Below are 27,684 nucleotides of genomic sequence, written 5' to 3'. Positions count from 1 at the left end.
CTATTAATGCTTTAAAAAAAATTAATTCGGCGGCTCTGATTTTATCTGAAAGCCGCCTGGAGTCCCTATCAGCAAAAAGGGTACAAACACATAAATAACAGGAAGCTCTCATCGAGGCCACACAGGCGTTGTTGTAAGACAGCGTCTTCTTAACAGCAGGTGCTACGTAGCTTCGAGCAACTAAAAGGGTGAGGACCTGGGAGGTTGTAGGCTCCCCATGGCTGGCACCTTTTGGCGCAGGTGCCCAAGCAACCAGGCAGCGGGCGCTGTGCATCCTTGAGCCGGGCTTGAGCGATCTGCTGACTGCTAATCGTTTGCTGCAGGAGACCAGCGAGGAGCAGCAGCGGCGGCGACGGCAGCAGCATCACCCAGCAGCGGCAGAGCAAATCCGAGGAGGTCGGCGGAGCAGCGGTAGCGGCGGCCCCGCCTCCTTTCCCCTCCCTTTCCTCCTGCGCGCCGCTTTCTGCCGCCAGCGCCTCCTCTCCAGAGCGGATCTGCGCTCAGGCTGCCGCTTGCAATGGAAGGCTTGCCTTCGACCTCCTTGGAGCTGAAGAATGGAAACCCCGCCGCGCCGGCAGTTGCAGCAGCGGCGGCGGCGGCACCACCACCACCAGCAGCAACCGTTTCCCCACGATCCCCCCGCAGCAGCTTTCTGACACGTGTCCGGGACAAGCTCTGCTCTTGGTGAGCACAAAAGGGCGAGCGAGGCGCTGGCACCCGATCAATACCCGTCGAGGGTTCACAAGCCGATTTTGAGCAGACTTTTGTTATCTTTACGCTTCCGGGCTGCGCCTTCCGTGGCGCACGTGCTTTTCTGAAGCGGCACGCGGTCCGAGCGCTTTTTGCTTTTGTGTGTGTGGGGGGGATAAGGAAAAGTTCACGTGGGAAGCAAGTTTCTTCACGTTCACTTTCTGGCGGAGGAAGCCTTCCTCTTGAGTAGGGTTGGGGTTGGCTGGCTGAGGCTGTGCCCTCTGCACATGCTCAAGTCGTACTTTTTGTGGTTAGTTCGTGAGCGCCACGGGGTATTTGGACAAGAGCTGTCGTGCATCCGCTAAAATCTTAGTGGTTTATGGCTGAATGATACAGAGTAAAGAAATTTATTTGGGGAGCGGTGAAGCACATCCTATGTAGGCAGAATGTTCTCGGCTGATTATTATTATTTTGTGTATGCTGCTGGCAGAGGCTCTGGAAAGTAGACAGTGGGGAAGGGCCTTGGCTGACTTGAGGAGCATCTATTCCGCATGCCTGCTTGAAACCGTCGAGAGCTGCTGCCAGTCAGTGTGGACAGTACTAAGCTAAGTGGGTCAATCATCTGACTCGGTCTAAGTCAGTTTATGTTACTAACAGTAGATGATAGCCTGACCTGGTATAAGTCAGCTTTCTACACCCTACAAGTATCTGAAGGGACCTAGGATCAGCCTGTAGACTTCCAGAGGCCCATATGATGGCAGATCAGTTTCTTTAGGGTGTAGGGAGGGGCAAACCTAGGGATTGGTTAGGTTGGCCCTCAGCCCAAGGGCACAAAAATCACCACAAAATACATCTCCTTGCCAAGGGTGCAAGGGAGCATAGGTACGTCGCCTCTGGGTGTGGGCTGAGATGTTGGTGCCAGTGAACAAGAACAAAATGCTTGCATCTCTGTACTTGCATGCCCCAACACCTGAGTGGCTGTTGGGTAGAGTAGCCAGAGAGGTGGTGTACCAAAATCGGATGGCTGTTTTGAATTCCAGGTTTTCTTTGCCCCGTAAGCCTTGCTCCTTTAAGTTGCAGACATAATACAGTAATGGAATATTGGTTGTTACTGTAAAAGAGTACTGTAAAAGAACCCAGCAGAAAAGTTGGCATCTATTTGCTTTTGCAAGAAATGGAGAAACTTAATGTTTTTCCATGGGAATTGATTTGGTAGTGTGGGGGGGAGGGGGGAGGGTATCTGAGTAGGAAATTACCGTAAATTTTTGTGGTGGGGGAGAAACCAGGTGTTGTGAAATTGATTGGAGGATCTGGGGAAAATTAATCTTGGCTGGAATGAGTATTTGAAGGCATTAATTAATTGGATGGTAAACTGTGTGAGAAGACAGGAGTGCCTGGCGTGCTCTGGTCCACGGAGTCACAAAGAGTCGGACATAACTAAACGACTAAACAACAACAACAACAACAGCAAAACTGTGTGAACTTTGTAAAAAAAAAAAAAAACACCCCCCAAAACTGAGGGATTGATTTGGGGCATCTGGGTAGGGAATTAATTGAAGGAGAAATGATTAGTGGATTAGGTTTGCCCACCCACCTTGCCTTGTGCTCAATTTGTGGTTATGGTCAAGTCTTTTCCATCTTACTTGTTTGTCGTTGTTGAAATGGGTGTAGGTGCAGCAAACATAGGTTCAATCCACACCTCTCTCTGCCTGGTACTCTGAGATCATGGTCTTGAGCAACTGAGTTGCTCTATCTTGTCCAATATTCTGTTGTCAACAGCAGCTGGCCAAATGTGTCTGGGAAGGTTGAAGCATGATGGTCTTAAAAGGTATACCGGTAATGTGTTTTATTGGATCAGCTTGGTGAATATACTTTTAGGACTGGGAATTGCTTTGTTGTTAAGGGTGTACGGAGTGCTTTTTTTTCCACCTGGAACTCAGTTCCGGCACCTCTCAGGTGGGTGCCATTGCCTTTATAAGAGAACAAGGGAGGTGTTCACGATGAGGTCTGGCACCTTTTTCTAGAAGGTTGTATGCTTGTATGGCAATGGAAGTTGGCCTAATGTGCCTACCTGAACTGTTATCGTCCCTCTCATTATAAACAGACAATGTCAAAGCTAGATATTGCTGTGCTTTGTTCCATGCTAATGATTTGTTGTTGCAGTCCTTCTGTGAAGTGAAGAAGGGTTAAGCTCTTATCCCTATACTGGGACTTGACCAGATTGGACATCAGACCTGTCTCCCACTTCTGCCTCCTCCAATATTTGGCTCACCCTAAAGGTCATTCTCTCCCCTGTAGACTTCCAAACTATTAAAGAAATGAATCTTACGGGGAGGGGGTTTGTCTCAGGCAATGCTCTCCTCTCTTTCAGAGCCAAGCGATATAGGAGATTGATAAAACAGCTTGCTTGAGATCTTTTGATGGAAATTATTGCTTTGTAAGGTTTAAGGTCCAGGTTACAGAACAGATTGCAGAGGAATTTCTGCTTCTTAAACTGGCAGCCAAGTTTTTTTTTCTAGTATTGCATTACCTCTTGGAAGAAAGGTCGAGTGATATATTTTTGCAGAATGGCAGGCCCTTGCGTCAAAAGGCCTTCAGACGGCAACATGTCGTTGCTGTAAGGGGAGGGAGGACATTAAATAACTGTTTCAACTGGTGTTGAAGGCCGAGGCCTGTGAATATAGCTGAAGAAGTGGCTACAGGGTTGAAGAACAATTAACCACAACTGAGTAGTTGTTGCTTAGATTCTGTTCTTCAATCTGAAGATTCCAAATTACTGAGGTTCTGAAACGCCTTGGCTAAAGTGGAAGCACTTTTAATCCTAGCTAATGTTGCTTGGAAATTTAAACCCCTTCTCGCTTTAATTACAGTCGTACCTCTTGTTACGAATGCTTCAGGATGCATACAACACGGGTTGCGAATGCGCCGAACCCGGAAATAACGGAATGCGTTACTTCCGGGTTCGTCAGTTCGCGCATGCGCAGACGCGTCAAATGACGTCACGCGCATGTGCGCAGACGCGGCACTTCAGGTTACGCACGTCACGGGTTACGAATGGGGCTCCGGAACGGATCCTGTTTGTAACCAGAGGTACCACTGTAGTGGTTCTTTAAAGTACTTAAATTATGCTGGATTGTCCCCCATTGTTCTTACAGCCCCCGTGACAAAAAATATTTTTTTTTTTTTTAAATTTAGGCCTTACAGTGACTAAGAGCATGGTGAAAGACAGGGAATTTTCTTGCACCACTCTTTTAGGACAGTGGAGGTAACTAGGACCTAATTTTGGCCTAATTTTAAAGGCATTCTGCAAGTGATCATCTCACTTCTCAGGCAAGAGTGATCTGACTCTCTCCTGTTGTTGTGGAGAGGAAAAGAGAGGAAAGATTGCTTACTACTGTCTTATGACAACATAAGCATTGCCTTACCAGAACAAGACAGAGGCCAGTTTAAGGCCTACACGAAAACTTAGGGCCCCAGCAGCTTTCTAAAGTGAAAAGAAGTCTCTTTGGGAAAAGGGAATTCAAAGTAGAGAAATGGCAGGAGGGCTTCCCACCATTTTGTAACTCTGAATAACAACACCCCCCCCCCAATACCCCTGCAGCTTTTCCTGTCCGTGGCGGTTACTATTATTATTATTAATTGAATTTGTTCATTGCTTTATCTTGCCCTGAGCATTTCCACCATCTCTGGAGGTGTCTGCCTGGGGATCATTGGGTCTTGGACTGTTTTCACACACTAATAATCACATTCTGTAGAATTCTATCGGTTATATTTTATCCTCACAATTGGAATGAATTTCAGGAACCAAAATGCTTTTTCTGTGCAGCCTGAGGAGGGGCAGTGAACAACATCATAGTTAATTGTGGAATGAGTGGTCACGTTTAAGAAAAAGAAGGTCTGAATAGGCGGGTAGATATGTGGACAGTCCCTGGATCAAGTGACTTTTCTTATTTAATTTCTCAAAAGTTCTTAACCTAGCTCAAAGTAGTCATCTGAAGTAACCAGGTGTTGAACAGAGAATCCATCAAAGTCAGTCTGTTATTGAAAAAAACAAGAGTATAGATCTTGTCTTACCCCAAAATGGCAACTAGATGTTCCAGTTTGACCACTGTAACATTGGTTTAAGGAGCCATTTGGCGCCTATTTAATGTATCTGAGTTTCTAACACTGTTCCTGTTCTTGATCTCTCATCACCTTTTTATCCCATTGACCATGATCCAATCTTGGACCAGAGAATAACATTGGGAGAGTGCTTTACAATGCCCTGGAGGTTACATAATGGGGTACTGCAGGGCACTATCTTATATTCAATGCTATTTAATGTCAATACGAAACTGCTGAGAGTGGTCATTAGGAGTTTTAGGGAAAGGTGCCATCAGTATGTTGATGACACTCAGCTCTATTTCTTCATAGCATCTGAATCGGGAGAGGCCATGCAGTCCCTGGAATGGTGCCAGTGGTGAGATGAAGGAGAGGAAAACAAGCTGAGCTTGAATCCTAGCAAGTCAGGGGCACTGTGGTCAAGTGCCTGAGAAACTGGTCAATTGCCTCCCCTAGAAAGGGTTGCATTCTCCTTTTTTGGAGGAGCAGGTTTGCAGTCCAGAGATTCTTCTGGATCCGACTTTGTCACTGGAGGCCCAAGTAGTCTCAGTGGCTAGAAGTGCCACTAGTACAGCAGCTACAACAGTTCATGGATTGGGCCACACTGGTTCATGCAGTGGTTTCTTCAAGATTGGGCTACTGCAATGCACCCTATGTGGGGCTTGCCTTGCAGTTCACACAGAATGCTGCGGCATGGTTGCAAACAGGAGTGAGAGCCTGTCAGCGCTCCCAGACCACGTTCAAGGCGTTGCTATTAGTAATTTGTGTCGAACGGTTTTTAATATTGAATTTTAAATTATCGTGCCACACCTTGGGATTGGATGGTGAAGGGTGGGTACAACAACGTCATCGTAGAATCATAATAGAATCATAAGAGTTGGAAGAGACCACAAGGGCCATCCAGTCCAACCCCCTGCCAAGCAGGAAACACCATCAAAGCATTCCTGACAGATGGCTGTCAAGCCTCCGCTTAAAGACCTCCAAAGAAGGAGACTCCACCACACTCCTTGGCAGCAAATTCCACTGTCGAACAGCTCTTACTGCCAGGAAGTTCTTCCTAATGTTTAGGTGGAATCTTCTTTCTTGTAGTTTGAATCCATTGCCCCGTGTCCGCTTCTCTGGAGCAGCAGAAAACAACCTTTCACCCTCCTCTATATGACATCCTTTTATATATTTGAACATGGCTATCATATCACCCCTTAACCTTCTCTTCTCCAGGCTAAACATACCCAGCTCCCTAAGCCGTTCCTCATAAGGCATTGTTTCCAGGCCTTTGACCATTTTGGTTGCCCTCCTCTGGACACGTTCCAGCTTGTCAGTATCCTTCTTGAACTGTGGATACGTTAGACTGTTGAACTTCCATTTAGCACTTATTGCAGTCCTGATTGTAATAAACAGCTTAATTATATCTTATCTCACTTTGATCAGGTAGGAGGAGTTCTTTAACAGAATCCAGTGCAAATATTAGCAGGTGCATGGGAAAATCACCTGTCATCAGCTTCCATCCAAAATATATTGAACTTATTGCGACTCCACAAGTTCTCTTGCCATTTGTTCATGCGGCACTTCTGGAGTAAAAGCAACTCTTAAGTTAATTTAGGCTTCAGACGCAACAGTTGAGTGCCCTCTTAGTTTATAAACGCCGGCCTGGATTGCCATTAACGTTAACGGTTAAAACATTTACCTGCAGTCACACTTTCATGCCTCGCGGTGTGAGTTAATAAACTCGCTTAGCTGCTTTGTGAGCTAGAAGAGTGAACGGACTGCCTTTTTGGCGATGTTTCTGAAACGTCGTTGTGGCTTACTTATTACTTCTTAATTTTCTTTAAAATCGAGCAGACTGAAGCTCTCTTAAACAGAAGAGCAGCTTGAAAACTTGAATTTCGTAGAGTTTGGGCCGGATTGGGATTGCTTCCCAAAGTGACAGCAGAGTGATAAACAGGCAATTCATTGGAAAGTGGATGATGCCTCTAAACTGCAGGAGATGTTTTACTTGGCGTGATCCAAGGCTGCTGCAGTATATGAGTGAATATCTGAAAAATGCAGGTACGTCAGGCTTCATTGGACTTCCCCACCTGTTCACCATCTAGCCAGCAGTTGGAAGGGAGAGAAATGGAGGACCCACCTGATTAGCATGCCTGATTTTCATACACATTGCAACAGTGTGAAATAAAACTGCTGATGTGAGGCCTGTGCCACTGGAGTGTGAATTTTCAGAATGGACTATGGTGTTATTGTTCAGGAGGGCATTCAGACACTGGGGCAGAGCCAAGGAGGTGCAACCCATATTTATTTATTTATTTATTTAGCAATTATTTGCAAAGATTTATATACCACCATTAAGGAGGGTAGAGGAATACCATGGCAGTGAGTGAACAAAGCATAAATTTGTCAATAAAATTGCATTCATAACACAAGTACAAAATGCCTCACAAATCAGTAGATCGGATTAATACATCAACATGTATTACCCCTCAGGGAAAGCCTGGATGAGTTTTAAGCAGGCGCCCAAGTGCCAAATCTGCAGGAGCCTGCCTGGCATTCATTGGGAGCGCATTCCAAGGGGCAGGTTTTGCCACACTAAAAAGACATAAATCGAACCATTGGATCACAAGCCACTACTAAGAGTGTCTCTCCCGAGGAATGAAATGACTGGGCAGGAGTATACTATACATAAGACAACTAATGAGTGGGACAAGCTTTTGTGGTCTATGGCCGGCGGAATAAATCAAAGCCATGCATTGTAGAACTAAATGTCTGCCTGAGATCACTGCCATTACCTCATCCCAGAAAGGGAGCCAAAGCAATTAATCTTTACTGTCTTTGCAAAGCGGGCCAGAGAGATGCATCCAAGTGCTTGGGAGGGGAAGGTTATTTTTCTTTTATTTATAGGCTGATAAATAATAGATAAGAACAGTGGTAATCAATAGGCATCCCAGTAGCACAATTAGGGGAATTAGTGGAGAGGGAGATGCTGGTTACGCATGTATGTTTTCTGTTCCTTCCATGTGGAAAACTAAAGTTTTTGCCACCGGCATTCTGCACGTGCTTCTAAAACCCTATAAAAGGTTATTTAATTCCACACATTTGCCTTTAATAACATGCGTTCTCATTATTAATCATTTATCCAGCACTTCAGATAGTCGCACCATTTTATAATCTATTAATCTCGCTATTGATTGTTTTCTGCAGGCGATGACAAGTTTGTGCTGCGAAATGTCTTTTACACGGCCTAGCAATATGTGCAAAACCTGAACTCCCTCCTTAATTATGGTTAAGAAACCATCGCTGCCCCAAGCCGATTAACACTCGGCTGCTCTCTCTGGTGGTTTTAACTGTACTGTGATGCAGTAAACAAAGGCTTAAGCGATTGTGAACCAGGCACCTGAGGTTTTACTATGGTTAACATTAAATCATGATTTTACTAGGACCTTGGGAAGCCAGGGTTGAGATCCCCACTCAGCCATAAAGTTTATGTTCTCTAAACTAACCCAACTAACCTACCTCACAGGGTTGTTGGAAGGATAGCATTGAGAGGGAGAGAACCACTTTCCTTGGAGGAAAGGTGGAATAGAGATGTGGTGATGATGCTTATCTGGTGCTAAATAAAATGTATTTGGCCCTGTGACTTTCATTTCACTGCTGAATTCCCTGGCCTACAACCTACCAAATAAAAAGCAGCACATTGTTGGATGAATTGTGGGCCTGTTAAAGTGCTTCAGCAGACATACACAGTGTTAGAAACTCAGATATATAGGCTACGTGCCAAATGGCTCCTTAAACCATGGTTACAATCGCCAAAACAGAATGCCTAGTTTCCATTTGGGGGCCAGCTGGCTCGAAAATTGTATTTTTGCAACACGACTTTTTGGTTCCTGAAATTCATTCTGATTGTGCAGATAAAATATAACACATAGAATTCCAGAGGATATGTTGATGGTGTGTGAAAACAGTCAAGATCCAAGGATCCCCAGGTATGCACCTCCAGATGGTGGAGATGTCAGGAGCAATCCTGGCCGCCCGGGCATCTTCACTTGGTCAATAGCCGGGTGCAAAATGCGCCTGGCGAATTTTGAATGCTGAACACACGGTCTCTTTTGCAAAAGGAGATGGCTGTGCTACCATACATGGTTGGTAGGCTGAGAACATTTTGATAGGACATACTGCACAGGCTTGCAGTTTGTGTGTTTGTTTACCTCTTTATCGGTTTCTTTATACCTTTTGAAGCTTTGACGTGTCATAATTATAGTGCCACGGTCCGCCTTTTGAACTTTCGACTGAAATAACCCCTGTCATTTCAATTACTGTATTAACTTCTCTGGCAGCTTCCTAGGAATGAATTAGAAATATGTATGCTACATAAATAAGTTTAAATGGCAGCTCTTGAGTTTAAAGTAATGAATTCGCAGGTTGGTTTGCAGTGACGCCATAGTTCGCTATACACGATAAAAAGCATAAGGAATCTGCTGGAGCAGCTCTAGAACCTGTGAGGTGATGAGCAATGCCATGTGGAAAAAATTTCTGTGAGGAAATTTTTGGTTTCTAAAGTAACAGTGGATGGATGCCAACTGCAAATACAGTGTTAGGCAAGCTTGGCGGATTCCAAGTTTTTAGCTTTGCTTGACGCTATGTGAATAAAATAAATTGTGACTGTGAGCCGATGGGTTTGTTTAAGTTCTGTGGTGGTTTTCTTTATGTGTCTCCCCCCTTTAATACATTTGCAGTAAAAAAATAAAAAATAATAAAAAATGCTAAACCAGATCATTCTGTTGCGCAGGGGTGGGGAACCCATGGGCCTTCAGACATGGCCAGCTTAGTCAATGGTCAGCGATGGCGGCGCTAACGTCTAACAAAATTGAGAGGGTCACAGGCATGATTTTTCTTGGTACAGTTTCGCCTCACTTGCTGAAGTGAGGTAACAGAAGCAGTTCCTAATTACTGGCATGTGGTTAATAATAATAAAAATGCATGAAGAATAACAATGCTCCTCTAAACTTTTCTCATTCGCAGGCATATTGTGAAAACGCTATTCCTGGGTCAGATACTTTCGCTGTTCATATGTGGGACTGCGGTTACAAGCCAGTACTTGGCTGACAAGTACCAGGTCAACACTCCAATGCTGCAGAGTTTTATCAACTATTGCCTGCTATTCCTCGTGTACACAATGATTCTGGCCTTCAGAAAAGGTACAAGTGGGACCTGCCATAAAATTGTGGAGTACTGTACAGTGGGACCTTGGTTCTCAAACTTAATCCGTTCCGGAAGTCCGTTCCAAAACCAAAGCGTTCCAAAACCAAGGCGCACTTTCCCATAGAAAGCAATGCAAAATTGATTAATCCGTTCCAGACTTTTAAAAACAACCCCTAAAACAGCAGTTTAACATGAATTTTACTATCTAACAAGATAGCATTAAACAATGTACTGCAGTCACACAATCGATCAGTAGCTGAACTGGGTTCCACACAGTCACAAAAACAAAACAAAAAGAGCCACAAAAACACAAAATAAATAGCAGAAACAGACAGACCTCAGCGTAACACTCAAAACAGAAGTGTGGCACTCAAAACGGAGCGTGTTTGGCTTCCGAAAAATGTTTGCAAACCGGAACACTTACTTCAGGGTTTGCAGTGTTTGGGTTCCAAGTTGTTTGAGTACCTACCCAAGGTGTTTGAGAACCAAGGTACCACTGTGTTCTTGTTCCAGTCAGTCAGCCCATGTCCAGGATACTCCATTCCATTTCACCCGACCTCTGCTCTCAGAATTCCATGCCCATTGTTCATACTCTGTCCTCACGGGGATGTTTTATGGAGAGTTCCCTTCCATATGGTATTTCCCTAAAGGTGCCATTTTTTTAAAAAACAACAAAAAACCTGATGTTTAGATTTTATTTATTTATATAGCAAGATTTATACACCGCATCAATTTTTCAAAATTCTCGTAATAAGTTTACATAAAATAGTGTTAGTGTAAGAGAAATACTCACAAGAAAAAAAAGCAATAAAATGAGGAGGCTTTAAAAATAAGTATACATAATATATGTTATCACAATATGTATAAAATAAATTTTAGAAGTAATGTTTCAAAACATCATTTGTGGATTGGTTATTTTTTATTACGATTTTTACTGTTAGTCAGATTGGGTGGTGTTTGTTTTTTCCCCCCAGTGGAAAGGTGAACTGTAAACGTAACAGCTAAATAAACTTTTATCGTTTTATATCAGTAGAAAATATTGGTACTCCACTTTTCCCTTAGTAAAACTAGGCAATAAAAGCACTGTATTGTAAAATAAAAATGAACGACAAATAGAAATGAGTGGCAGCTAATAAAAAAATAAACATAAACATAAACATAAACATAATAATAATAATAATAATAATAATAATAATAATAATAATAATAATAATAATATTTTATACCCCACCCGTCTGGCTTGGTTTCCCCAGCCTCTCTAGGTGGGGAAAATATCAAAACTTGTCTGGTCAAACGCTTGTCGAAAATAAAAGTTTTCACATGATGATGCAAGGCTATCGGAGAATGGGTGAGGCAGGCCTCTCTATGCCTCCTTGGTCAAAAAGAGACATGTGTGATGTAGCATTTAGAGTGTCAGACCAGGGTTCAAATCCCCATTTGGCCACAAAGCTCGCTCGGTGACCTTGGATCTGCCGCCAGCTCTCTGCCAAACTTACCTCACAGGCCCAAAGATGGAGAGGGAGCGAAGTGCATATGCACTGTGGGTTCCTTGGAGGAAATAATAATAAAACTATCAAACGTAACTCGGATTTTTTTTGGGGGGGATGGGACACAGGGGGAGCTTCTGCAGAAGAGATGGACCCAGAGAGCAGACCCATGCCTAAATGTTGACATGCGTGTTTTGCTTTCTCTCCAGATGACGACAACCTCTGGCAGATCCTGCGAAGGAAATGGTGGAAGTACATTTTGCTTGGATTAGTTGACGTTGAAGCCAATTACTCCATCGTCAAAGCCTACCAGTATACCACCCTAACAAGTGTCCAGGTAGAATAGAGAGCCAAGAGTCTTGTGACACTTTAAAAACGTGTGTGTGTGTGTGTGAAGAGCCACCATTAAACAAGTGTGATGTATTGGTCAGAGTGATGGGCTAGGCCTAGGGAGACTCAATGTTTTAAATCACCACCCAGCCTCTAGAAGTTGACTGGGTGACCTTGGGCCAGTCAAGTTCTCTTTCAGCCTAACCCACCTCATGGGGTTGTGGTGAGGATAAAATGGAGGTGGGGAGAAGCTCCTTCAAGGAAAGATAGGGGTGTAAATAGAACGAGTGGACAGTGAAGAGGCTCAGTGCCATCACATAATCTTGAGACTGTGTAGGACTGTTTTACACAGGAGAGATGTAAAAACACATACGAATGAGCATAAGTGGGGATTTGAACTGTGGCCTCCCAAGATCCTACTCCAGCACTGTTTCAGTGTTTGAGGGTAAACATCCAGCAGAATCCTGTCTAAAATTAGGACAGCAGTGTTTACCCAATTCATCTGTTAGAAACCTTTTGGTAGATTCTAAAGGTGTCCCCTAGTTAACCGGGCAGCAGATGCATTTTCTGAAAACTGGCTAATGACTTTTAATACAAATACTTAGAAAACATCCTCTCCAGCTCAAAACATCCTCTCCATGGGAGTCTTCCAGCTGCTTTCTCTGGATAAAAGACACCTTTTTGCTTCTTCTGGTTGTTTTCAATTTGAGGAAGTATTTTTGTAGATTTTGAGGCTTGATAATGGTGAGATGCTCGCTGCTGTTTCCTGGTAATTAAGGCCACAGCAATTCTTGGTATGCCCCACTGGGAGTGAGCACCATTGAACTCGGTGGGACTTACTTCTGAGTAAACATGTGTAGGGCCAGGCTGTAGAAGAAACATAATGCAAACATTGCAACTTCTGTCCGCCTTAGGTAGAGTTCCACGAGGGGTTGGCCCCTGCGAAACAAGATGACGCCAGCAGATTGTTTAAAGGCAATGTTGTATGCCACCAACCTGGCTGTCTCTGCTAAAAATAGCTACAATGCCACCCCTATTGCTGTCTCTCCTTGAACAGGGTGAATGGATCAAGCACCGAATGCCAGATATAATTCTGTGGGTCAGTGATGCTACAGGAAGGAGACATTTTTCAGTGTATGTGTGTGTGTGGAGGGAGGGGGGTGGAAGTAGAGCAGGGCTGGTTTAACCATCAAAACCCCAGACAATACTGTTCTTCTCAATATATGCTAAGCATGAGAGGTACCTTATGCACCAGGAATAAGTGTTGCTGCTCCATCATCAAAAGACACTAAAACCACTTGGCTAGTTTTGACCTTGTATAATTTGCTGATGTCTTCCCATGGATTGGAAACTTCTTAGAGACTTTTTGCATGGAAAAAGGAAATGAAGTTATGATATCTGGGCTTGGAGATTGAAGATGATGTTGGTTTACAGAAGGTGGATTGTTGGGTGTTATCTTGGAGTGCATGCGTTGAATAATTCTGTATTATTACAGCTAACAGATGAAGAATTGGAAGTTTCCTCTTTCTTTTTCTTTCCCTCTTCCTCCATCTTTCCTTTCTTTTTCTTTTTTTCCCTTCTCCCACTTACTCAGGCATAGGCAAACTCGGCCCTCCAGATCTTTTGGGACTACAACTCCCATCATGCCTAGCTAACAGGACCAGTGGTCAGGGATGATGGGAATTGTAGTCCCAAAACATCTGGAGGGCCGAGTTTGCCTATGCCTGCTCTTACTGCTCTGGTTTTTTTTAAAGATTATTTAGACTAGCTTTTTAGTCTTGATACAAAGATATCCCATAGGAATCTTTTGTATTTCTTTCCAAATTTCAGTAAAAAAAAATTGAATTGAATATTTGCCACCTGGAGGAGTTATTAGTCCTCATGTGCCCTTCTTTTTATGACCGGACTGTATGCCTTTCTGTACACGGCAGCTCCTAGACTGCTTTGGGATTCCTGTGCTGATGGCTTTATCGTGGTTCATTCTCCGCGCAAGATACAAACTGATCCATTTCATTGCGGTTGCTGTCTGCCTGTTGGGAGTAGGCACCATGGTCGGTGCGGACGTGTTAGCTGAGAGGCACAATGGGGAAGGTAAGGGCTGGAGAAAATGTCATGGTGAAATGTGAAAAACATTGTGTCCATGGGAGAGTCCTCAAATCCTTCCTCTGAATCAGATTTTCAGTAATTCCAGAATATGTCAAGTATTTCTGCTTTGATTCAACCAAGCATGCACAGAATGAGGCCCTCTTATGGGAGCCTTCCAGAAGGGGGTGTGAGGCGATGAAGAGGGGGAAGGAGGAGTGTCATTGCATAAGAGGGCCTCATTCTGTGCATGCTTAGTTGAATCCCGCCAGTATATTTCCCCATTGAAACAAGAACATGGTTATTATTTCCTCAAAGCAGAAATACTTGACATATTCTGGCAGGAAACCTTCCACAAACTTTCTTGAGTTAACTTATGCACATCTTTATATTCTTTTAGATTCCAGGTAAAACACCACCTTTTTTGTTGGGCTTTCAGAGTTTGATAGGATAATTAATTTTTATTATTATTACTAATTATGCAGTTCATGAGAACTGGTATAATCTTTCTGTTTTGTTAGGTTTTCATGTTACCTTGTTTTTGTTAACTGCACTGTGAGTATTTTTGGCAAAGGACAGAAATCTCTAAAGAAAGTAATAATCTTAAAATCCAAGACTCTGAAATTAAATTAATACACAAACACACACAACCTTAATCAACAAAACCTCTAGGCAGTTTACATAAAATACACTTTTAAATCCCCAGTAAGATCAGATGTTAAAGACAAGCTTTCCTAAAAACAGTTATTTAGCAGGATATATCACCGCCCGCCCCTGCTGTATGGCCATAGGTGGGGCATTGCTAGCTTTTTTCTTATTTTACAGGGTAGGAAATTTAGCTCAACATTTCAGGGCATCTATTGGGTGTCCAGTCTCCCAGAGTCATTTCCATTATCTTGGGTCTTCAAACAAAGCCTGTTCTGAGGGAGAACTTCCTGTCTCCTACCTTGTGGTAAGACAGGCAGGTATTATAAATAAAATACTTCAATAAACGAATGTCAGAAGCTACCTTATGCAGAGTCGGGATTGGCCTGGTGAGCATTCAATGCAGTGCTGACAGTACCTCAAAGAAGTATTTCCTTATTGAATGGAAATGTACTGAGCATGCTTTCATAATGATGGCATCTCCTTTTTTGGATTTGGGCAAAGGCTTCCTTTCCACCACAGTACCTGCAACCTAGCTATGATCTCATGTCAGATCTTTCTCACCTGCCATTCAGGCTCCACAGGTTTGCTCCAGTTGGTGAGTCAATCCTGGATTTGAAGCCATTCTGCTCAGAAAGGCCCAGAGTTTCCTGGCAAATCTCCAGAGCCTCGCAACAGCCATGTGAGAGGCAGAAATCCACAATCCAGCCATGCCAATAGGAAAAGCATCAAATTCTGCTGGCTAAAGCAACAGGAGCCCTGCCAGGGTGAAAAAGCTTGCGGCTCTAATAAGAGCAGCATTTTTTAAAGCATTGATTCGATATTGAGCAAGATCCCACAACTGGATCATGTTACAGCTAGTGAAACAGTTCTAAATCCTGGGGCCTCCAAAAGCAAACCGAAAAAGGGTCTGTCATACTCTTAGCATCCATTTAGGAATTTACTGAGAACTTACGGAGATCGATGTATTGATTTTTTTTTACAAAATGGCTAAATTAGGCTGTTAATGTGAGAGGGGGGAACTTAAGGTCTTGTTCTTCCCTTAACTACATTTTGCTTGGTTTCCCAAAGTGCCTAACCAACAGGTAGTACATATCGGTCTGAATATAAGTTGCCCCCAAATGTAGGCCGCACCGCGAAACAGAGATCTTTTTCAAAGGCAGCAAAACTTAGATTTTATACAAGTCAGGTTTGGGGTGGGGTGGGCGGAGTCCAGTCTATATCCAGACCAATACAGTAATTAAACATTCCACAAAACCATGTTTCAGAAAAGAAAGTTTTGTTTAGAATTCAGATTTTCCCAAAGATCTGATGGTCAGCAGTGGATAAAGGCTGTTTGAAGCAGGCCAACTTCAAACCATGATGTATAATTAACTGCAGTGTACAGTTCTTCACAGTGAGACCTTCTGGTATAGGGCAGTATAGAAAATAATAATAATAATAATAATAATAATAATAATAATAATAATAATAATAATTAATAATAAATTTTGGACACAAATGTGGACGTTAATTGTAAGTAGAGAGTTGCATTCAGTGCTATGTGCATAGAGTTCCACCAGAGCAGTGGGACTTCTTCTCCCCACCCCAAATCTGCTCCAGCCCTCCCACCCTTTGGAGCAGATTTTGATGGTGTGTGGAGGCTGCAGAAAGGAGGAGGATGTTCCATTGCACAAGCAGAAGTCTGCTGTTGCTCAAGCAGAACGACAGCATTGGATAAAACAAAGAAACTTCTGATCTACTTGTGGCAGGTTTTTTTTTTTACCATGATAAACTATGGTTTATGAACTATGGTTTATCATGATGCCAAACACAGTCATGTCTTCTGAGCTGAAAAGAGAAAATAGATTTTGTGGCAAGTGCCCAACACACTTTTTTAAATATTCCAATAGTTGCCAATGTGGTGTAGTAGTTAGACCATTGACTAAGACCTGGGAGACCAGGGTTCAAATCCCCATTTAGCCATGACGCTCACAGGGTGGTCACAATCGCTCACTCTCAGCCTAAGCTACCTCACGGCATTGCTGTGAATATAGAAAATGGAGGAGGAGAACTTGAGCTCCTTGGAGGAAAGAATAAATAGTTGGAAAAATGACCTGTGTGCTTATACCTGATTTTGCCATTAAAAATGCTTGCAAGTTGGATTTTACAGCAGCCTCCCTCTTTTTGTGCATGTCAATTTATATTTTCTGTGCAGGTACTGACGTGGTGATTGGCGATGTCTTAGTCCTCCTTGGTGCTTCCTTATATGCCATTTCGAATGTGAGTGAGGAATACATTGTGAAAAATCTGAGCAGAGTGGAGTTTCTAGGAATGGTGGGCTTGTTTGGGACTATTATCAGCGGTCTGCAGCTGTAAGGATCTATTATACGTACTTTAATTCTAATTAAGAAAACAAAAAACCATCTGCATCACAGAATGATTTCTTCCTTTCCATGAATTGGTGGGTGTGTTATTATTAATCCATTGCTAGCATTTCCATTAACCTGTTCAAGAGTAAAGGTGTCTTGCGGGGTTGCCAGGATGCAACCTTGGAGAAGTCCTTTGCATTTAAATTTTCTCCCAAATTGGGAGACTAGGCAGACATCGCTTCTCTTACTCATCTCCCCACCTCGCTCCACCATCTCTTTCATTTGCTTACCTCTTCTATCTTCTGTATCAAAAATAACATAAAGTTATAGGGTGGGATCTCTGGGTTGTGACCTGCAACCTTAGGCATCAAAGTATTTACCTGATTTGTTCTTCTCATACCTGGTGTGTCTTTAACTTTCTTTTTGTGATTTACGTGCTGTCCATGCTGTCCCTTGAGATGCCAAATCCTGTAAATGATTATTCATGCAAATTATCTCCTTGACTTTCAGTGGAAAGATGTAGGATGTAGGATTAAAGATGTAGGATTAAAGAAAATCTTGGGATTAATAATTTCTGGGTCGGGATCTTGTTTTTCTGGGTCACGTTGCCATCTTTTTAGAGACAAGAGTTTTTGCATCTTTTACAGTTGAGTGGTAAGCACAAACCCAACACTTCTTCCCATTGCTTCATCTCTCCATGCTGAGATCGGTTCACCCTACTGACTTCTGCCCATTATAGTACCGTAGTGTTGAAAGGCACCATAGTCCATAGAAAAAATGACCACCCTATTTTGGAAATGCATCTTTCCAATGAAACTTGAAGCTACGGTGTTGATAGCTGGCAAAAGGCCCTTAGTTGTGTTTCTTAAAGTAATCCTATATGCTGATGGTGAACTCATTCTACAAGTATGGATCCTTATGTAGCTGAAAATTCACAATCCATGTGCGATAGAGCGGTATTATAGGCTCTAGGAAGGACCAATCCTTGCATAAGTACATAGGAGTGGAAACCCTCCCCCCTCCCCCAAAATATCCAGTGAATACCAAGCACACTCAGTGGGCACAGTTTGCTTAACTGACAGTGGTGGGGATGGAAACTGGGTGGAAAATTTGAGTGGAATGAAATTGAGTTTCCTGGAAGAAGGAAGGAATTGCTACTGGAAGGAATTTTTTTATTTTTTATTTTGTTTTGACTGGAAGAAAGCGTCACTGTTTTAACTGGAACACTGAACAGGAGAAGTCCACACACTGAGATAAGATAGCTCAGTTGGTAGGGCATGAGACTCTTGATCTCAGGATCATGGGTTTGAGCCCCATGTTGGGCTAAATATTTCTTCATTGCAAGGGCAGTTGGACTAGATGACCCGGGTGACCCCTGCCAACTCTGCCATTCTATGACACTGCAACATTTTGCTGCAGGTCCCATTTTGTATAACCATCTAGGCATTAAATGCACCTTTTTTTAAAAAAAGTGTTTATCTACAGCAGATGATGAATTAGTTCCAGCCAAGAAGAATATTATGCAAACATGCCTTTGAATGAGGCAGTATTGATTCTCTCAAGGGAGTGATTCAATTACCATTTTAATCCCACAGAGTTAACTAAGGCCAAATATGACCAGGTTGTTGTTAATGGATCAACAAGAAAAAACATGTTTCAATTATTAAACTCTTGTTTCTTGATCAGCCAAACACTGCAGTCGCTAGATGTGCGCTGATTGCAGCCTTGGGGCTATTTTACGGGTTTATATTAAAATCCTGAAGATATTCTTAGCAGGGTCCTAATACTGCTGGTCACTAGCTGGAGATCAGCACTGGTCCTTAAGATTCAGCAAGGAGATAGCCTGCTTCAGCTTTTCTTAGATTGCTAATGTTGGTTTTTTTTGGATTATTATGCTGTCTTTTGATTGTTTTACTGAAGTTTATTAGCTGCTTCTGCGGCTCCATCAAGCAGACGAAAGGTGGAATATAATAACTTTAATAAAATAAATATCCAATAAAGTGGGCTTCAGTCAACACAGTTTCAGGTGGCACATTTCGCCTCGTTCCAGTCACTACTTGCGTAGCCCAAATGGTGTCAACCATACATAAGAGGGAGATATTAGTGGGCTTGGGGCAACCCAGAGATTTGCAGAAGTACCAAAAACCATTAGGGGGGAAACCCAAAGTGGGAAGAAGCCCCAAGTCAGTCCAGTGTGGTCAGTAGCCATGAAATTCTGACGCTTGGCCCAGGGGAATGGAATAGAGTTGCTGAAATAATGAACAAGGAGCAACATTGTGTTGCAGCTAACCTGCACCATAATAAATCTCTTCATCATTTAAGGTGCCAGAAGTTTACTCTTGTGTGTGTTGTCCACAGAGGCTGTAATCCAATGCCCACTGCCTTAGGAGTAAGTCTTCCTAATTCAGAGGGGGCTTGCTTCAGAGAAAGCCTTCATAGGATTGATCCATAACCTAAATGCCTGTTTATAATTAACTGTTGATCATTATGAAAACCACACCCCCATATTTTAATGCCGGTGTTTCCCTTTTATTTCCTCCCACCTTCCCCCACCTTCCCTGTAGAGCCATTGTGGAACATAAAGACATTGCTTCTATTCAGTGGAACTGGAAAGTCGGTATGTGTGCTCTGAAAACCTGAAGCAAATAACATTGGAATTGCTTTGCATGTAGCTGTGGGGGTGGTACTCCATGCTGTTCCTGGAAAGCTGCTCAGACCGTGGTCAATCCCTAATAGGGCGATACTTGTAATTAGTAAAAGAGGCCCCAGGTTCTCCTATTCACTTCCAAAAGTAGTGTGGGTGTCTTGTAAAGAGCTTTTTTGGTTAAGGAAATTGGCAACTTGGGGTGTGGGGTAAGGAATCATGATGTACGTATAAAATCATGTTTGGAGCAACTGGATAGAGATAACTTTCCTTCCTCCCCATTCCTTTTCCCATAATCCTAGAACTTGGAGTCACCTTGCCAGTTTGATTGAAAACAACAGACATAAAGAGAGCACGGTTCAAAGAGGATAAGTGTATCAGTGACCATTTGTCACAATGGCCTGCCTGGAACTTGGGAGATTCAGAGCCAATGTACCTCTCTGAATAGTAGTTGCCGAATAATATGAATGGGAGGGAACTATTGATAACAACAACAACAACACATTTATTAATTTATTTATTTATACATACATACATACATACATACCCCGCCCATCTGGTTGGGTTTCCCCAGCCACTCTGGGCGACTTCCAACAAAATATTAAAAATACAATAATACAACATTTAACAAATGTTAAAAACTTCCCTAAACAGAGCTGCCTTCAGATGTCTTCTAAAAGTCAAGACAGTTGTTCATTTCCTTGACATCTGATGGGAGGGCGTTCCACAGGGCAAACGCCACTACCAAGAAGGCCCTCTGCCTGGTTCCCTGTAACCTCACTTCTCGCAGTGAGGGAATCGCCAGAAGGCCCTCGGAGCTGGACCTCAGTGTCCGGGCTGAATGATGGGGGTGGAGGCACTCCTTCAGGTATACTGGGCTGAGGCTGTTTAGGGATTTAAAGGTCAGCACCAAGACTTAATTTCTGTGTTGGGGCTTCCCATAGCAGGCATCTAGTTGGCCATGCATGGGATGCTGGCATAGTTCGGCCTTTGGTCCAACCATGGAGGGCTCCTCTCTTATCTTCTTGTCTCACTGTAGCTGCACGGGTTTAATGCTCCTGAGAATACACTGTCCTCCTCTTTCCTACTTTTATGCTATTAGCAGCATTTCGTGCCTTAAATGTTAAGCCCTTGCCTTGCCTTGCAGTGCTGCTCTTCCTGGCCTTTGCACTGTGCATGTTCGGACTGTACAGCTTCATGCCAGTTGTGATCAAAGTAACCAGCGCTACATCGGTCAACTTGGGCATTCTGACTGCTGACCTCTACAGCCTCTTCTTTGGGCTCTTTCTCTTCGACTACAAGGTGAGCAAGTTTTTCAGATCAATGACATTTGGGGCTAAGCTATGCTCGAGAATTATTGCTGTGGCTTAGCATCTAAACTAGGGCTGTCCACGCTCTGTGCTAAAAACAATTAACATTCTGGACCCACCCCAGCAAAATTCTGTCACAGGTATAAATTGGCGTGTGTGTGTGTGTGTGTGTGTGTGTGTGTGTTGTTTTATAACTTGTTTTAGAACAAGCTGTACTTTGGGGGCAGAATTTTGTGCTCAATATCACAATGACATTTTCTTTCAGCACTCTTACAGAATTGTGGCACGCACATGCAGGCATGACTTTAATCGGCCCTAATAGTCTTGCTATAGATGTGAATTTAGGGACAAAGTGCATCATGCAATTATCTGTGACAGGATGAAAGTTAATTATACTTGGGTCTGCTGCGTATGTAGGTTAATAATTGCATGCAATATGGTTAACATGCTCTTTCCTCCCTGACTTCACGGACTGAGCTGCTTGATGGAATTGCAAAGGCAAACCATTCTGAAACAAGCGAATCCATGGGAAACGCATTAAGTTAATTAGTGTCTGGAACATTCAGACCTGCCAGGTCAGCCAGTAGCAGCCTTTGCTTCTAAGACCAATAAGTTTCTGTGAGGATTAGGGCATACTTTCCACACTTCTAAAGCTTTATTCAGTCACCTGCCCATCAGCCTGCAGGATAGCTCAGTCAGTCGAGCATGAGACTCTTAATCTCAGGGCTGTTGGTTTGAGCCCCATGCTGGGCAAAAAGATTTCCTGCATTTCAGGGGGTTGGAGCAAATGACCTTATTGGTCCCTTCCAACTCTGTGATTCTATGATGCTGATGAATTTTCATGCCTCTGCCTGTCAGGTGCACGCTTTGTATGCATAAGGTCCCAGGTTCAGCCCCCAACATTTTCAGGGAGGGCTGGGAAGGCTCGTGCCACAAACCTTGGAGAACAGGCTGCCCAGTAGCACAGACCAGCCTTTCCCAGCTGGTGCCCCCAGATATTTTGGGCTACAACTCCCATCTTTCCTAATCATTGGCCATGGTGGCTGGAGCAGATACAAACTGTAGTCTGAAACATCCGGGAGGCCACTGTCAACAATACTGAGCTAGATGGACCAGTAGTATAAGGGCAGCTTCCAGTGTTTCTGTTTATTGAATGATGGGTTCATTCTAGCAGGCAAGTCCTCAGTGAGCAGTGAACCCACATGTGTGACTAATATACATTAGGTGTCCCTTATAGCTCTTTAGCAACCCTGCTGCACACAGGATTATTTTATTCATTTGTTTATTAAATTTGAATACCATCCCCCCCCCAAGATCTCAGGGCAGTTCACAGCATAAAAATGCAAAATGAAAATACGTAAGGAAACAAAGTCAAAGTACATAATAAAAGGAAAAGGATTTTGTTTTTGCACATTGTTCCCTTCTGCACAAATGGCAATTGTGACCTCTGGTAGCGGTGATGGGGATCTAAATCTACAAGAGCCAGTCCTCAGCACTTTCCCAGCACTCTGTCACTCTCTAACATGACCAAGAGACAGAAGCCAGGCCTAAGGAGACAGGGAGACAGGCTTGATTCTAAACGGCTGCGTTCATCAGAAGCACGGAATAAATTTGTGTAGGTTTCCTAAAGTGCATCTTTTTACTTTTAGCAGGAGAAATTGTGGCCCCCGTGATGTGAGCTGTACTCCAAAATCGCAGGAGGGCCCTACCCTCCCAATCCCCGCATTGCATTCTCCTGTGTAAATAGATGGCTGGGATTCTAAAGAGGAATAGTTGTTATGGCCCCAGACCAGGACTCCCAGCAGCATCCATTAGCCAATGACTTTGGCAAGGGATACCTTAGCTTCTCCCCTAATTTGGGTGGGTTCCAGCTGGATGCTACACAACATGGTGGGATGATGATACAGTGCTACCTCCACATCTTCTGGGTTTGGTGCAGTGGTGTTACTACAGCCATTTCATCATCATCATCATCATCATCATCATCATCATCATTTATTACTTGCACTCCTCACATCTGACTGGGTTGCCCCAGGCACTCTGGGCAGCTTCCAGCACAATATAAAAGAGCACAATGAAACATCAGATATGCCATGGAGACCTTGCCCATTATCTCAGAAGTCCCAGATAACTGGGTGCTGCTTCTGCTGTGCTTGTTCCTACAGTCAGAGAGAGAGAGAGAGAGAGAAGGAGGTCAGGTGGAGTTTTGCTTCAAAGGACGGCTCCTTTGCTCTGTAAAGGCTAAAGGCTGGCACCAGCAGATTGACAGTGGGGTATCCCCTAGTTTAAAAATAATGCCCAGGAGCTATGATGCAGCATACAGAGAAAAGAGCCAAATTATAGCTTTGAAAATAGGCAACATAATATCAACAGAATAATTTAAAACACAGAATTCATGGCACAACATACAAGGTCATCAGCCACATTCAGCCTTCTCCAAAGACCTGGACAAACAAGAGGGTCTTTTGCAAATCGACAGAATACATGGCCTCCTGGGAAGGGAGATGTGCTCTTCATCTCCTGGAGGCTTTGCCCTGTTTAGAAGGAGCCGTGGGTTGGGCCAAGTGTTGAAATAGAGGCCCTGTTTTCCTCTTCCCATCTCCCTCCCTGCCCTCCCTTCCCCTTGCTTAGACACTGGTCATTGCATCAGCGATGAACAGTCAGGTGGGCAGTAAGTTTGAGCAGGGGAGCAAAGGGGGTAAATGTAGCTGTGGGTAAAGAGATAAGAATTTTGCGTCTCTCCCTGTCCATCAAATCTCACAGGCCTTTTGGGTTAAGTGGAAAAGGTGCAAGTGAAAAGGTGTTGCGATGTTGTGGCGTGGTTGTGTTTTACTGTTTTTTTTTGGGGGGGGGGGAAGCCTCCCAGAGTGGCTGGGGCAGCCCAGTCAGATGGGTGCTATATAAATAATGAAATCATTATTAATACTAGGATTATTATTACACCTCTGCCTCCCGCCACCCTCGGGCAATTTAAAGAGGTGTCCAGGCTAAAGGCAATTTTTAAAAAGTATATAAACAGGCACCACTGAAACAGTTCTGAAATACGAACGTACAATAAAAATACTTGAAAAATCAGGATAATTGGCAACACGGTAGAAAGCAGCAGAAAACAATGCCAAGCAGATAAAAGTCCTGTATTACTGCTCAGTTCAAAGCCACGGCAAATGAGTTCTAAGGTGACTTTTGTGGCCGCAAGGCATTTGTCTATGCAGGCGCCCTGATTCTTCCTCTCTTTTCTATCTTATCAGTTTTCAGCACTGTATATCGTGTCCTTTGCTGTGATAATGGTGGGATTCATCATGTATTGCTCAACGCCGACCCGAAGTGCAGAGGCCGCCTTGACCAGCTTGCCTCTGGGATCCAGTACTGGGTTTGACAATCTTGCCTTAAAAATTGAAGAGAACCACCTGAATGTGTCCATCGTCTCACCTTCACAACACAGCAAGGAAGGAAGTCAGACAGAGGAAGCGCTAGACACAAAACTAACCGTCTTGTGAAGCGCACAGCCTCTCAGCTGCCGGAATTACCTTGGAAATGTCAGTAAACAAGAGATAATGAATGTTATGCTGCGCTAGGTTGGATTAAACTGGAGAGATGCCTACGGTGGAGTTTGTGGTCATGCCAAAGTTTAGAATTTCACCACGAGATAACAAGGGCCGGATCCTTAGTCGAACCACCTGTACCAAGTCATGTTCACTGAAGATCTGTCCTTGGAGCTGACAGGGAAATAAAAAGGTAGGGACAACTAAGGGAATGACTAACATTGCTCTCTGGGGAGAGAGAGAGAGAGAGAGAGAGAGAGAGAGAGAGAGAGAGAGAGAAATCAACACTGAAGAAACCAAATTGCACTCATGGCTCATTTTGAGTAATTTATCTAATGTCCAAGGTTTGCACTTTGAAGGACTGTGGAATATTTTTGACAAGAACAAGATTGGCAAAAGGAAAAAGAGAGGGAAGAGAGACTCGAAACAGGTTAGGTGGCCAGTACTGAAAGAGAAGCTGGAAACTGTAAAGGGAGAGAGAGAGAAAGGCATCTGTGAAGAGCTGTGAATCCCTCTCTTTACACCACTAGACCATGAGGGCCAGAAACCATCTTTAAATATTAAGTGATGAGGACTAGAAACATTTTTTAAATATATATATATAAAACTGAATTGGTTAACCATTTCCTACTCCTACACAGATAAAATTCAGAGTTTGTTCATCATCTTTGCAATAATTTAATTGATCCTTAACACTTGGAGACTGGGAAATTACACTTGGTTGCACTGGCAACTGATGCTGATTGAAGCAATGTGGGATGAACCCATCTGGATTAAAGGATGCACTGAGCCTGCCTCCCTATTGGCACTATTTCTGTCTTCATTAAATTGTCTCGTCCTTTTGTATCTCGGATATACTTTAGAGTAGACCACCCCCCTTCTGGTGGCAGAGAGCCCAGCAGGTAAACACTCGGTGTGTTTTAAGTTTGAGGGATGCAAAATCCCCTGTATGTAAATCAGCTTTTTGGAAATGTGAATGTGGTCTTTTTCGCCACAATAAATAATGTACCGAGTAATGGTGTACACCTCTGCAGCTATAAGATATGCTTTCAGGACCAATTGACCAATTGATGACCTGTGCACATTTTGTAACCGTGTATATCAGTGGTGGCGAACCTATGGCACGCGTGCCAGATTTGGCACGCAGAGCCCTCACTGCTGGCACGCGCACCATCGGCCCATCCGTGCTGTTGTTGTTGTTTTTTCCCCAGGCTTGCGTCTGCTGTTGCCCGACCGCACTCGCCGGGGCTGCTGGCCATGCAGAGCCGCCTCTCCCGGCGGAGCTGCGCCCAGGGCGCGAAGGCGGCGGCGGCTTGCCTCGCTGCCGGCGCGCCTGGCAAGGCGAGCAGTGCCAAATCCGCCCTCTCGAGCAAGAAGTGCCGCCCCCCCATAGCGACGCCCCTGCGGGCGGGCTCCCGCCTGCGGGGACTGCGGTTTGCCGGAGAGGCTGGGGGATTTGGGGGGCACCGGCGGGGGCTTGGCGGAAGCTGCCCGGGCGTGGAGGTCCTTGAGGAAAGGTCTGGCTGGGGAAGGAGCTCGGTGGAGCCTCTTCTTCTCGGCGAAGGAGTGGTGCGGGCTCTGCGACGACGGCAGCGGCTTCAGAGGCTCGCCGAGGCTGGTGCCGTTCAAAGTCTCCATAGTCCCGGCTGCCTAACGCCGGGGAGGGGCGGACACTTGAGGCTCCTCGAGCCCTTCCCGAGCGCAGGAGTGTGAGTGGCGAAGGCGACGGTCCTCCCGGCAGAGCCCCGCAGCAACAGCGCCTTCCTCTAGTTTTCGCCTTTGCTCTCTCATCACTCCTGCTTTCTCCTTGCCCGCCACAAAGCTCACACTTTTTCCTCTGTCTGATTCAGCAAGACGGGCTCTCCTCCACCCCTTGGTCAGAAAACACAAACACACACAAAGCACAATCGGTGGCAATCTTCCTCCCCCCCCAACCCCCACAGATCTTTCCAATCCGCTCGATGCAGCTCACGGTAACGTTGCACCCTGCAACATCGACTCCCTTACCCCCCAAAAAAGCTCAGCAGCTTTGGGGCGCCCCCCAAAATGCAAAGCAACTTTTGTGCGACCCCCCCCAAAAAAGCTCCAAAACTTTGGTCAGCAGCTCCCCAAAAAAAGCTCACAAATGTTTGGGCACTTTGTGATAAATAAGTGGTTTTTGGTTTACAGTTTGGGCACTCGGTCTCTAAAAGGTTCGCCACCACTGGTGTATATTGTTGAAGGGACGTGGGTGGCGCTGTGGTCTAAACCACTGAGCTTAGGGCTTGCCGATCAGCAGGTCGGCGGTTTGAATCCCCACAACGGGGTGAGCTCCTGTTGTTCGGTCCCCGTTGTGGGGATTCAAACCGCCGACCTGCTGGTGCCAGCGGGAACGTAAACGGCATTTCTGTGCGCTGCTCTGGTTTTCCATAAGCGGCTTAGTCATGCCCAGAAGCTGTCTGTGGACAAACGCCGGCTCCCTTGGCCTATAGAGCGAGATGAGCACCGCAACCCCAGAGTCATCCGTGACTGGACCTAACGGTCAGGGGTACCTTTACCTTTTATATTGTTGAAGCATAATCAATATTGGGGCCCCTATCCAGCGAGAGATTAGGATGCACAGATCTATATGCTTGTATCCCTACTTGGATGAGTTACAGGCCCAAAACTGTGTCCATCGTTTCCAAATCCAATCCAGCTGCCAGCTCTAGGAAAAACAGGTTGAATACTTCTTGCTTTCCCTTCGCAGTTGAACAACTTACTGGTCCTGTTTAAAGTATTCAGTTGGTCTACGTGTTGTCCCTAAAGGTTTGGATCAGCACTGTAGCATTGGCAGCTTTTTCACACACTCCAGTGCTGTTCAACAGAAAGCCACATGCCTGCATCAGATCATCATCTCTGACACCAGTTGTTAAGAGGAAGGGGGTACCAAGACTGAGGGAAGAGTTCTCGGACCCATGTTCCCCATCACCACCAATGATTGGCTTTAATGGAGCTGACAGCAGGTGTTTGGTGACATGAGATACTCCCAGTTCCTGGGTATGGTGTTCATGCTCACCCCCCACTTAACTTCTCTGCAACAGCACTCTCTTCCGTTTGTGGGTGTTACCTTGCTTTTTCTGGATCGGAGCGGTTCTAGTTACCTCATTGCTTATGAGCCTTGTTGCTCTTTTAACTCATCAGTTGCAGCAGTTCCTTGAAAGTTTTCTGTGCTAACGTTTCTCCAGCTGTGCCATAATATTATTAATTGTTACAAATAGCTTTTGAACAATAGTTCAAGCCCAACGCCGTTGAATAATAATACTGGAAGCTGATCCTACAACGCTGTGATAA

The 27,684-nt window shown here is 44.4% G+C and overlaps 1 protein-coding gene across 1 annotated transcript; it reads left to right on the top strand.

Annotated features, from left to right (window-relative positions):
* Nucleotides 1–605: 605 nt before the first annotated feature.
* SLC35F2 (solute carrier family 35 member F2) lies at nucleotides 606–25,166 on the top strand. Its single transcript, XM_033146232.1, has 8 exons — nucleotides 606–684; nucleotides 9,802–9,977; nucleotides 11,678–11,805; nucleotides 13,730–13,889; nucleotides 16,723–16,879; nucleotides 19,441–19,493; nucleotides 20,668–20,822; nucleotides 24,079–25,166. Exons 2-8 carry the CDS (start codon nucleotides 9,908–9,910, stop codon nucleotides 24,325–24,327), a joined length of 972 nt encoding a protein of 323 aa, XP_033002123.1. The 5' UTR covers nucleotides 606–684; nucleotides 9,802–9,907; the 3' UTR covers nucleotides 24,328–25,166.
* Nucleotides 25,167–27,684: the final 2,518 nt, after the last annotated feature.

This window comes from Lacerta agilis, chromosome 4 (genome assembly GCF_009819535.1).
Source record: "Lacerta agilis isolate rLacAgi1 chromosome 4, rLacAgi1.pri, whole genome shotgun sequence".
NCBI classification, from domain to species: Eukaryota; Metazoa; Chordata; class Lepidosauria; order Squamata; family Lacertidae; genus Lacerta; species Lacerta agilis.
The sequence above is the reverse complement of the archived record's forward strand: the minus strand, read 5'-3'. Positions and strand labels throughout refer to the sequence as shown.